This window comes from Montipora foliosa, chromosome 1 (genome assembly GCF_036669935.1).
Source record: "Montipora foliosa isolate CH-2021 chromosome 1, ASM3666993v2, whole genome shotgun sequence".
NCBI classification, from domain to species: Eukaryota; Metazoa; Cnidaria; class Anthozoa; order Scleractinia; family Acroporidae; genus Montipora; species Montipora foliosa.
The window spans coordinates 54,838,019-54,850,518 of record NC_090869.1 but is presented as its reverse complement, the minus strand read 5'-3'; the positions used below and the strand labels follow the sequence as shown (position 1 = coordinate 54,850,518).

The following is a 12,500-nucleotide window of genomic DNA, read 5'->3' as shown; positions in this document are numbered from 1 at the left end:
ATTAGTAGCGCTGAAGTGGAGGAGAAATGCAAAACTCTTCCTTGCTTTATATATATTAAAATAATATGGAGCTGTGGGAAGAGAGAGACAGGTGGTTGGAGCAATAACCTAGTTATTTTAATTAACTCTGTATTGCATTTATGCAGAGGTTTCAATAAATTTTGAAGCAGATGCTTGGGTTTAATCAAAATAGAGTAACGGTCACTCTTGTCTTTTACAAGGGTTTGAGTGAAAATCAAGGCAGAGTTGCCAGCGGTGAGAGGCAAATTTCTGACAAACAGATGGCGGTATACCGCCAGTGACCGGCTTCTGATGAAAGCCCTGTTTATGGTACTTGAGCAACCTTTTCGAATAATGTCCACTTGAAAGGCAGTCTTTCTTTCGGACTCCCTGAGCAAAGGATAATACTGTTGTTACCCAGAAAACAAGAATAATAATTGTTCAGGAAAAGTAAGCAAGTTCAGTTTTTCTTCTTGTCCTCCTTGGTTGGCATCCTTTTTTTCACAATTCCATAGTTCTTTCCATGAGTTAACTTTTGTAAGACCCTTGTCTGAATTTTGTTGCACCGGCTATCAAACTTCAACGTTTCCATCAAACGAACAAATACAGGAACAAGTTAAAAGGCCAATATTATTTTTTAATACACTTCCAATGCTTCAAACAATCTCTTGCTAATCATTTCTTGTTATTAGAACTAATCACATGATCTGATTAGCAAGAAATAAGGATCAGTGAACATTCGCTTGGTTGAGATTTATGTTATTTTTAAACGCAATCACATGCACAGTGTGATCTGAGGATTTCACGAAATGTTGTTACGTTTAAATCATATCTTGTGGGGTTCTTCAAGAGCATATCTGGCTGTATTAAAAGTTGGAAATTGTTCGGAACAGTATTAGGGTACCTCTGTGCGCCAAAGGCATGCACAAAGCACCATGAGTAAGAAAATATGTTAACCACCCCTCCACATATGCCAATGTGACCAATATCACAAGAGCATATCAAGGGCTCAAGTTTAGAGCTCATTGAGGTGGCAATACTCCAGCTGTAGTTTGCAGCGTACATCGTTGATTTTGGACATCCATGTTATGGTCAATTTGACACCTGTCAAAACAAGGTATCTGCTGACCAGTACCGTGTGACTATATCATAGGCTCAACTTTAGAGCTCATTGAAGGTCAGCCTTTTTTTTTTAAGTTGACTGCTGACCATGTGCTGGGTTTCAGTTGGATCACAGGCTCAAGCCAGGTTAAATTATTGTAAGAATAAATAACCAAGGAGCTCTGCTTTTAGGCTTGGCAAAATCTCTATATTAGACTAAAATTTTGAAGCCCACTATTTGAAAGAGTAAGAGCCACTTGTACTCTGAAATATTGGCTGTTATTATGATGTTGATGATGATGATATTTATTGTCGTAATGACAGTGATCATAATGATAGTGTTATGAGTGCCCTGTTGTGTTGTAAAAAGGAATCAAGTAAGTGTCCTGTGTGCAAAAGGTGTAGAGGTAATCTTGATTTATCAGACACAAGTAACTATCCTGGTGCTTTCAATTCATCTGCAGGAAAAGGCTTCAACTTTCACCTACTCAAGCTTTTTTTCTTCTTGTAAATGAAAAGAATTTGGTGAGCATTTCAATCACTGTTGGTGAGGTTTACAAAGACGAAAAAGATGAGGATGGGTTTATCTACATGGTTTATGCATCTCAAGAAACCTTTGGTTCATCTAATATTTAAATGGTCTTTCTTGAAGTTTTGGGTGTGCTTTGGTTGGTCTCGCTAAAAGCATTGTAGATTAGATGCAAATGTATAGTGGAAAGTGGTTGTCAATGGAGGAGTTTCTCATTTTTTAAATGAAAAAAAAAAAACATTGTTCATGGACACAGCTTGTGAGGGAGATAGGTTTACAAACAACAAACTGGCAGACGAGTGTAATCCTCTTTTAACTTGTGACGTAAAATGTCATCAACAAATTTAAAATTTTGATCAAGAATTTAAAGCAGTTTATCACCCAGTGCAATGAGAAAATACGTATAATTTGCCACAATTTTTCTCAACTAGTAAGTAACTTTATGTCTTTTGAATCTAATTATCCTGTGACTATGTTGTTTAAGCATTTTACTTGGTTTTTGAATGTTGTTGAGTAAACGAATTTCGTAATTGTTTGGTGATAAGTCTATTTCCACTTGGTTGTGTTCTTTTATTTAAATATGAAGTTAACAATTTCATAGCTAAATAACTATTGTAAATGAATTGAGGCTATCCACCAGACCCCAGTTGTTCGAAGGGCAGATAGAGCTATCCACTTGATAACTTAGTTGGTTTTTCTAGTGTTTATCCACTGGATCGCATTACCCACCTTTCGAACAATCGAGGCTTAAGGCCCCAGTTGATCAAAAGTTGGATAACTTTATCCAATGGATAAGTCACTATCCAGAGTATGAAATGTACTTTAAACTTTAAAGTGGTACTACGACCGAAAAAAAAATTTTGTTTTTCCTTTGGATTTCAAAACTATGTTAACTAACCACTAACTCACCCAAGTTTTAAGTTCTGATTTTAGAAAGACACCTGTTTATTTTAGCTGAAATTTTCTTATTTATTGGTCCGCCATTACTAACTTTAAAATCTTAAGAGAGCTGGGTCGAGGAGAAAATGACATCAAACACTCACTAGTTTAAGAATGCAATGCGTGTGTACGTGGCCTAATTAATATGCAGCACAGGAGTTTCGGGCTTTCAGACTTTTCAACCCGTGTTTTGCATATATAATAAATTGCGTTTCCACGCTGAAATTTTAAGCTAGTGAGTAAATGACGTCATTTTCTCTAGATCCAACCCTCTGAGGTCCAATCAGCCAGTTTTGAACGTGAGTAATGGCGGACCATGAAATCCAAAACTTACACTCAAAATAAACAGCCTTTGGATAAAACTCAAAGCTCAAAATTTTGCCAGTTAGGTGTTAAACTAACACGCTTTCAAAATCTGAAGAAAAAAAGGAAATGATTTTTTGATCATAGTACCACTTTAAACATTGTACACACTTTTACTTAGATGTGCTTTGAGTGTGTATATTAAAGGGGTCTCTGTCACGTTATAAATTATGGTGTTTCAGGGAAATCTTTAGTTAATAGGGAGCTTAAGCACGCGCGTTTTTGAGACACGGACGGCAACCGGAAGAGAACATTTCACATGCCAGGACAGTGGTGTCTCACGTATTTTTATAGTAATCATCTGTAATGGAGCAAAGATACTTATCAATATAAAGGTGGTGGTGAACAGAAAAGTTAAAATGGAAAACAGCTCACTTCCGGTCGCCGTCCGCCTCTCAAAAACGTGCATGCTTAAACTCCCCAATCACGAGTTTGTTTACACAAATGCTTCTCTTTCCTTTTGCAGTATTTCTTTTATGTTGTTCACTAGTTTTTAAGTGGTCATTGCAATGTTTCATTCTACTTTTCGGGCATTTTGGGTGTCATGAAATTACATCATTTTGCGTGACATAACCCCCTCTGTAGTCTCCTTTGCAGCCGCTCGGGCCGGAGTCACGCAACGCTCCCCGTCCGTTGGGGACGGGGAGCGTTGCATGACTCTGTGCCCGAGCGGCTACGAAGGAGACTACCCCTTCTGTGGATACAGTGCCCAAATGCAGATACTGAGTGACTTATCCACTCGATAATTTAAGTCATCCGACCATTGAGCAACTGGGGTCCCAGTTGTCATAGTTGATAGAGGGGAATGGTTATGAAACCCGACAAATTTCTTTGTTTTAGGTTTTTGTTCTCTTTTTCGGCCTTGACCGTGCACAAAACACAATATTCGTTTACTCCGTACTGAGGAACTAGCCAATAGAAACGTGTTGGTTACGTAATTCATGCATAGTGTATGAGCGCAAAACAAAAGATTGTGCACGGTCGTGGACTTTCCAACCTAAATCTTGGCATCTTTGTTTGCTCCTTTGATGTTTGCCGAGCTTCCAAACCATTCCCCTCTATTAATTATGCAGTTGTTCAAAAGCTGGATAACTCTATCCACCATGTAAACCACTATCCATTGGATAACGCAACTAGTTTTGCTGGATAGTTAACAATTATTCCATGAGCGCGCGTTGGATATGAGATGATAGATAGCCAACGAGGCGCGTAGCGCCGAGTTGGCTATAATCATCTCATATCCAACAAGCCCGAGTGGAATAATTGTTTTATTAAAAGCGCCCCCCAAAATATAGAAAACTAGACTACAATGAAAATAAAAAGGCCCAAAAAATCACGCATATGCTTGCCGTGTTGTAGATCATGGTATAATGGCTCATAACCCATTATATCATGGGTATAATGGCTCATATCCCCTTAGCCAATCAAAACTCTCGAATTCCATTATCCAATGATCCAGTTTTTAATAATGTGATTTATCCGGTGGACAGAGCTATCCATCGTTTGAACGACAGATGTCTGCAATTCGGCGAGTGAGACAGGCATACTTCAAAATAATGGGAAAAGGGGATTACTTTCGAAAGAAACTGTGGTGCTGCGTTCAGCCGAACAGTTTTGGTTCTTTTTGAGCTACGGGCCCTAGACGGGTGTATCCCAAGAACGAAGAGGGTGAAACAGTTGCGGTAACGTACGGCAATATGTGACGACAATTTTGTTGAAGTATTGTAAATTGGAATCCAGACAATTGGCCGGAAGGGCAATTAGCCCCGGTGTCCTAGCGAATTTGGAGCCCCCGTACAAATACGCTAGCGGATTTAGTCCCCCTTCGCGGATTTGGACGACCCCATTACAGCTTATTTATTTAACTGTCTATCGATACCGAGTTAGAAAAGACTTTTAAAAGCATTCGCGACGGTATTTCGTATAAAAGTATGTAGATGCGAATTTTAACTCCTTTCTGACAGAAGCTTAAATAACGCACTTGGAATTCATATAATTGTCGTGTTATCTTTTTAATAAGGAAAAAAAAAGAAAAGTCAGACGTAAGCTTCAGTTAAAGTTGTTGAAAGCACGCGTTGTGTTTTTTTCGAAAAGCGTTGCTTTTTCTTCCATTTGATAATTTGAATGGGCGGCGCTTCCTCAAAGGAGGTGCCACTTTTTGAAGTAACACCTCTTGGTTGGAAGACGCGTTCTTAGAAGTTTACTTGATTAAAAGGCTTCAGAAGATTTCCCCTTCTATATAACCAAACTTGTCAAGTCATGAGAAAGGAGAAAAAGCGAAGTTTGGTTTGAGTTTAAGTAAAAGTTGTTTAAAGCATACGCTGCGGCATTTCGTAAAGTAGATGCCAATTTTTATCTCTTGTCTTTGAAAGCAATATTTTCATTTTGCCTTTTTTGCAACTCAAAAAACCTTCATGTGATAAACATGTAATCGCAATGCGCCCTCGTGCAATTAAGAATTAATTTCACTTGTTTTTTCAAAGTTTTCTAAATTGCCCTTGTTGCTTCGCGACTCGGGCAGGTTTGTGAAAACTTTGAAAGTACGCGTGAAATGAATCTTTAATCGACCTCGGGCCCAAGCGATTACATATACTAATCAAAAGAACGCTTATTTTCAGAGGGGGTCAAATCCGCTGTGACACCGGACAGTTAGCCGCCTATGATGCGGGATAATTAGCCCCCGTGATGTAAAACCCACGAAGTAATCCTGGGAACTTAAAGCTAAACTATCAACACAATAACTAGCTGTAACCCGACAATGATCTTTGTGAACGCGCATATGGAAAATCAACCAAAAGTACGCTTTCAATTCACCGCAATCGATCGGATCGATGATATGTCGTAGTCAATCGCAGTCTTTCCTCGGGTCATTTTCGCAATTTACGTTTAAGTTCTAAATAAAAGTCACTTTGATCACTGAAGTTTTGGAGAATCGACAAGAAGGAAAGGGGCGACAATAGACTGTTGTTTTTATGCAAAGTCCGGTCGCCAAGTTGGACAATCGATAGCGCTGCAGTGAAAGCGTATTTATTTATTTATTTATTTATTTATTTATTTATTTATTTATTTATTTATTTATTTATTTATTTATTTCAATTTATGGCATACAAAAACAGAGGCCATGGGATGAAATGCAAAAGAGTCAAGGACCCCGTATTAAAGCAGATCACCAAGGGTACTATAATGAAAATAATAATACGAATTAAATGATGGTAATAATGAATATTAAAAATTATAACATGAAGAACACTAAAAGAATACATACTAATCCATAAAAAAAAACTTTTAAACTAAGGCTTAAAAAGAATTCACAATTGTTGCCTCACGAAGGGAAGGAGGAAGGAGTTCCACTTTCCACTTTCCCACAACTCTACTTAATTCAAAAACTCATTAATAATTCATGAGTCTAACAGCCTATCAAAACACCGATAAAACGTCACGTGTATGAGCTTACTATCCTGATAAAACACTCCTCGTTAGTATTCTTTATATAAAGAATACTAATTCTCGGTTTTCACATGACGTCACGACCGCCATGTTGGTGCCCTAAACAAAGAAAAGGCGGCCATGTTGGTGCCCCGACCAAATCCTCTGGGAATTTAACTCTATCATTATGCAAACGCTTCCTTTTGTTTTCGTTGAAAAACATGGCTATTGATCACGTGAGTGAAAACCAGCAATAAGGCATAGCTTGTTTTTCTTGTATGCTAATATTCATCTCTCACAATTTGAACCATTGTTTTGAGTCCGGAGGGACACGCTCTTTGTGGAATGTTTTTTAAGCCGTTCAAAAAACTCGCAGCACGTGTTTTATCTGGTCTAAAAACAATCGTCTACGCCTCGTGTTTTTAAACCCCGATAAAACACTGCTGCTCGTTTTTTAAACATTACTTAATACTGAGACCGAATAGTTTTGGGCCTTTCAGTTTGGAAAACCGTCCCCGGGCAAAGTTGAGCATTGATACGGAATTAAGTTACATTGCTAGCAGCCCCCCCTTTCTCATAAGCTTCTACGGTTGTCGAATGGGACTTGACGAGATTTTCTCTTCTGTGTTCTTCTAGCCATTACCCATAATCGCACAACTCGTCGGGCTTTAATTAAGGGAAACTCCACTTCAACAGAAACTAACTTTAAATCATAGGAAATAACCTTTACATTCAAGCTTTTTTCCGAAGAAAGCGTTTGTATCCGAAGTAAATAAGTTTTGGAATCGTCTATTTTTGTTTTCAAATTTCGCGGACGCCGCCATTTTGAATAACAGGGAATTGTAAGAAACGACGACGGCTACGGCTACGACTACGAGAACACCACAAAATAATAATAACAATAATAACATTGGTTAACAGAGCATAAATAATCGTGCTACACGTGCAGCACGGATTTTAGCAAGTATCTTAGCGGTCCCCTGCATAACGACGACGTAAAATCACCAAATTTGGGGTTTTGACGACAACTTAAGCATTCAACGTACAGGGAATCTTTCGTTCTCTATTTCCACTCTGAAACCGTTCGTACCAGTTTATTTTTAGGATACTTCGCCCATACTGTAGGACGTGAACGAGACTGAGCAATCGCGAAAGACTTATGATAAAGCAAAGTTAGGTTTTGAGGAGACGTTTTCGTCGACCGTCGCCGTCGTAGATCTTAAACTCCCTAATTGTAACGTGTTACGGTGCCCTATTGTTATTAGACAAAAGCTCTTCGTGTCACAACAATAGAACAACCGTAACACGTCTCAGCCTGATTCAAGATGGCTGCGCCCGAGAAATTTGAAAGTGGAAATAAGCGATTTTAAACTTCAGTTTTCCTGATATAAACACTCTTTTTGAACACATTTCGAACGCGTTTGGTTGGAAACATGATTTCTTTCGGTTCAAATTTTGTTCTGTAGTAAAAGTGAGTGAAGCTTCCCTTTAATATAAAAGGGAGACTGCAAGCAATTACATGAAATGAGAATTAAATATAAACTACGCCTTTCAATTCTAGTTGTATAGAATCTGGATTAACGCTTATTTTGGTGCAAGCAAAAAATCGGGGACTGGATTTTATTTGGGGGGGGGGAGGGGGGGTTTCTCTCCTCTAACGAGGTACTCACTTATAACGTTTCCACTGTAGAGGAAGATAATCGCAACTGGAGATTATTATGTCCCACTGAAAATGGGAAATCAGTTTCCCTACAATCATTCCGTGTCGTGTAAAACAAGACAAGAACTTCGGTTAGAAATTAACGGACTCATTGTTCCACGGTGAGCCGACGAAATAAGAAAACAATCGACGTTGTTTTGGTTCTATAGGTGTTAACCCAGGAAAGGAACAGCTTGGTTACGTATTTCACAAATGGGTAGAGGTTTTTGAATTCAAACTAGTTTTTAGAAATGGAATCATCTCACTGTCTCTAACACCTGTCTCGCTCTCGTGCACTGTCTGTTTTTTGTGAATTACTCCTTTGAAGTTTCATCTTTCGATCTTTCTCTGACACTGCTGCTAAACTGCGGCATATCCAGCGTTCCCTTGTTGAAGTAGACAGCATCGTATCTTCGTGTTTGGCCTCTTACGCTCTCAGCATAAGTGGGCGGGGCTAAATCGGAGGGGAAAAGACATGATAAGAGCAGTGGAAGCTACGGATGGTCTGGTTGTTTGACACAGGGTTTGACCTTAATTCCCGGAAGTAATTTAGCAGCTTCCGTAACCTCAGTTCTATCGATTGGTATTGTAAGCAACTTCCATTGTTTTTAAATCTAAGTCATTGTTCAATTGTTTAGCCTGTTGTTTTTTACTTGGGTATTGAGCCAGTCTGTGACATTACACGCTACGAGCTAGAGCTGCTGCATGACTCATTCCCGGAGGTAAAGTTTTGGGAACAAACAAAGCCGCTGAGACCATCTGAAAACCGATAATTGCTTTGAATCGTGGCCATCTTACCTTCACCTGGATAAAGTGTGAAGCCGTCCGTTTCATCCATGGAGGTTGAAGGCAAGCCCATGAAGGTGACGGTAGGTGATGGAGTGGATCCCTTACCTGACGATTTGGCCCCCTGAATGGAGCCGATTGTGATTGGAATGAACACCCGGAAGTTAACTGTTCCGCGGAGTAGTAGCGTGAACTGCCCGGGAAAAAAGAAGACGGTGAACTCTATGCTCAGGCTCGTTTTCAGTTGCGTGTTTCAAAACCAAACTCATACTGCTGTTAGTCTCTAATAACTGAACACAATATAGGCGGAAATTCGACGCACACTCCCGTCCCCGAACATGACCTCCTCTGAACTTCCGGTTTTCCTGTGCAATCTCAAACATTTGAAACAATAGGTGCGGTTACACACACCATGGTAAATGCCATTTCCCATGATAAATTATCCCGCGGTTACGAAGACTACCGGGGTAAAAAGAAATCTCACGCAATTCATTGGCGGGAAATTTAATCACAACGTCATCAGCATCGTGATTAGCTCTTGTACCTCGGGCATTAAATTAAAACACCCTTCCAACTTACCACGTTAAATGTCATGGGCACTTCGTCTGATATTTTAGACGTATCTATGGAAATTTACCACGGCAAATTTACCTTGGGAAATGTCGTTCACACGTACTAAATGCAGTTTCCCGTGGTAAAATGGTCAATTTACCGCGGTAAAAGTGCTCCGTGTAACCGCACCTAATAGTGGTTGCCACTGTGACCGTTTTACGTAACTGGGTCTTCCTCTGTGACTGCTCAAATTTTGAAACAATTTAGATGCGTGTCTCGTGAATCGTTGCTTAAGGGAACGAGAATCTCAGCTTTTCAATATGACTCCCAACGATGGTAGCTTTCATTTGTTTTTGTCATCTCGATTCTCAGTTTCATGATAGTGCCATTTGAGGACTCGTTTGACTATAAATACCAGATACCTTTTCTCAGTCGTGCCAAGTAACATCATTGTCCTTGAAAACCCTCTGGTTTCAACATTAGAATGTGAAACTCAAAAAAAAGAATTCTACGACTTTTCGTCCCATCCGACATCCTTCCCGCCACTAGTTGATGTTCGACTCCCAGCTTATTCCATGTGGTGCTGTGCTCCAAAGTCATGCATGGGTCGTGTTCAGGGGTCAAGGGTCTATCCGGCTACCAGCTCCTTGTGTCCGACCTCGTCCATCTGCGCCCTTTACAATTGTGTCTCTGAGTGCAAGACAGGGCGATTACCAAGCCAGCCAGATATTTATTTGTATACTAAAACAATAAACGTCACTTGCCTTAACTTGATAAGATATCTTGATACACCTGCAGCTCTTCATCGTAGGTGTTGTTGATGGAATCAGCATCGGCACCATGTCAAAGAAGTCGTTCCCTTCCGTGCTCGAAGCCTTGCCTGCTTTTGTAACGTTTGTGAGAATTTCGTTTGTAAACGTTCTTTTACCTAGGGTCAAAGAAACGAAACGACTTTAATTAAAGTTCACACGATTTGAGAGGCCTCGAAAGGAATTTCAAAAAAAAGGAAGAGCATCCTTTTCTGAGTCGGTGCTGAAATATCGGCTAACTTTTGTCCAAGAAATAGTCATGTTCTTGTCTTATTTACTTCTTTTTCCTTAAGTCTAAATCGTCAAGAAAAAGCCTGCGCTTGCAACTGGTAACATGATCGCACCGGACAACAAAAGTATCACAGTGGAGGACACTACATGTAGGTTGAAACCACTAATGAGTTTACCTCCAGATGCTATGTAAATAGTATCCTGAACAAGCTCCAACTCCACTCCAAGAATCCTGTAAGACGTTTGATTGTTTGCATACACTGTGACTGTCATCAATTCTCCTTTACAGTAAGCACTCCTGTCTGTTCGGACTGTGACGTTCAGTGGACCGGACACACAACATAGGCATCCCATGGTCCGATCCTCTTGGATCTGAGAAGGACACTATGCAAGAGAGGAGAAATTCCCTTATAGTAGTCTCGCCTTCAATTTTTAGAGTCCACGCTCAACGCTGAATTGTCAAATAAAGTTATCACGCAGCTACTTACAAGGATCAGCATTGCTTTAAATATAAGTGGTGAGAGCACTCGCCTCCCACCAATGTGGCCCAGGTTCGATTCCCGGACCCGACGCCATAGGTGGGTTGAGTTTGTGTTGGTTCTCTTCTTTGCTTCCAGGGTTTTTCTCCGGGTTCTCCGGTTTTCCCCCCTCAGCAAAAACCAACATACAGCTGATTCCAGCTGGCTGTAAGCTGTGCTCCAAGGTCTCACATGGACCGTATAGCGCGGGCTGCAAGAGGCGCCTTTGTATGCTTTCGGTTCGACCTTGTTATTATTATTATTATTATTATTATTATTATTATTATTATTATTATTATTATTATTATTATTATATGCAGCGAACGCTTCTCACCAGAAATTCTGCTTGATTAACATCCACCCTTTCAAGCACTGTAAAAGCCTCTGCGACTGCCTTGTCATCCTTCCACGGCCGGTCAAGAATAGCCTTAAGCCAATACTTCACATAGCCATTTTTTCCAACAAATGTTGAGGGGAGATTCTCCTCTGGGATACGAAATTCGAATGGAAAAGAGTGTTCTCCAGCAGTGAGGACTGGATTGGGACCGCTTTGTCCGGGAGCTGAAGATAATAAAAATATATACATTTCTATCATAATAAAATCGCCGGCAGTGCGTTCACTGAAACCGGTGTCACCCAGATAATTTATAGTAACCTAACCCACAGTTACTAAAGCATCGCCGGTCAACGAATAAGTTGCGATTTCATTGTTTTGTATCGAACATTTGATTCGCTAGATCTGAAAATGTGAACTAAAATGTTGGAATCTATTGTTTCAGCGCTGCCCTCTGATTGGTTTTCCTTGTCAGGATGGCCCTGGTTTCAGTGAACGCACTGTAACAAACAGATTACATGATGAACGAAATCATACATGGAATGAACCACATATTGAACTGTGGATATGAAATCAAGTAAAGCTATGATCCTCGCAGTTATGAACGCAATTTTAGCAATTGCGTAGAGAAGCCTGAAAAATAAAGGACTTCAACGGGGTTTGAACCCGTGACCTCGCGATACCGGTGCGACGCTCTAATTAACCAACTGAGCAATGAAGCCATTGACGTTGGGAGCTGGTCATTTGTACATGTAGGTTCTAAGAGTGCTAAGACCTAATCAATGAAACGAGCGCTTAGGCTCGATCAAGTACTATATTCTTCACGCGATCTCGTAAAAAGTGTAGTTAACCGAACCGTAAAATGAAAGCTAAATTTCTAAAATAAACTGAAACGAGCGCTTAGGTCAGTAGCTTTAGTCAGTAGTCACACATTTTTTGTTACAAAGTGCGACAGCTGCTTTATTACAAAGTGCGACAAGTGTTATTAGAAAGTGCGACAGTTTTATTACAAAGAGCGACAGGTATTACAAAGTGCGATGATTATTACAAAGTGAGATCCCAGACAGCCACTCTTTTAAAGAAACGAACAAGTAAATAAAAAAAACGGGTGACTCTACTTCAACCACCAATTTTTATTGACGTGTCAACCAGAACCATCTTCACCATCAAAAAAGCGGTTTCTTTGTTCTCGTGATGGGCATATTTGAATAAC

The 12,500-nt window shown here is 39.9% G+C and overlaps 2 protein-coding genes across 2 annotated transcripts in view; one reads left to right on the top strand and one right to left on the bottom strand.

The window, feature by feature from the left end:
- Positions 1-2,179, top strand: part of LOC138001462 (microtubule-associated proteins 1A/1B light chain 3A-like) — a 3,134-nt gene extending 955 nt beyond the window's left edge. Inside the window, exon 4 of the mRNA XM_068848084.1 lies at positions 1,566-2,179. Within this exon, the coding sequence (XP_068704185.1) occupies positions 1,566-1,737 (172 nt within the window). The 3' untranslated portion in view covers positions 1,738-2,179. The remainder of the gene's footprint in view (positions 1-1,565) is intronic.
- A 4,926-nt stretch (positions 2,180-7,105) lies between these two features.
- Positions 7,106-12,500, bottom strand: part of LOC138001453 (arrestin domain-containing protein 3-like) — a 6,510-nt gene continuing 1,115 nt past the window's right edge. Inside the window, exons 2-6 of the mRNA XM_068848078.1 lie at positions 11,288-11,514; positions 10,612-10,819; positions 10,160-10,323; positions 8,856-9,036; positions 7,106-8,511 (exon numbers count right to left, since the gene is read on the bottom strand). Of these exons, the coding sequence (XP_068704179.1) occupies positions 8,372-8,511; positions 8,856-9,036; positions 10,160-10,323; positions 10,612-10,819; positions 11,288-11,514 (920 nt within the window). The 3' untranslated portion in view covers positions 7,106-8,371. The remainder of the gene's footprint in view (positions 8,512-8,855; positions 9,037-10,159; positions 10,324-10,611; positions 10,820-11,287; positions 11,515-12,500) is intronic.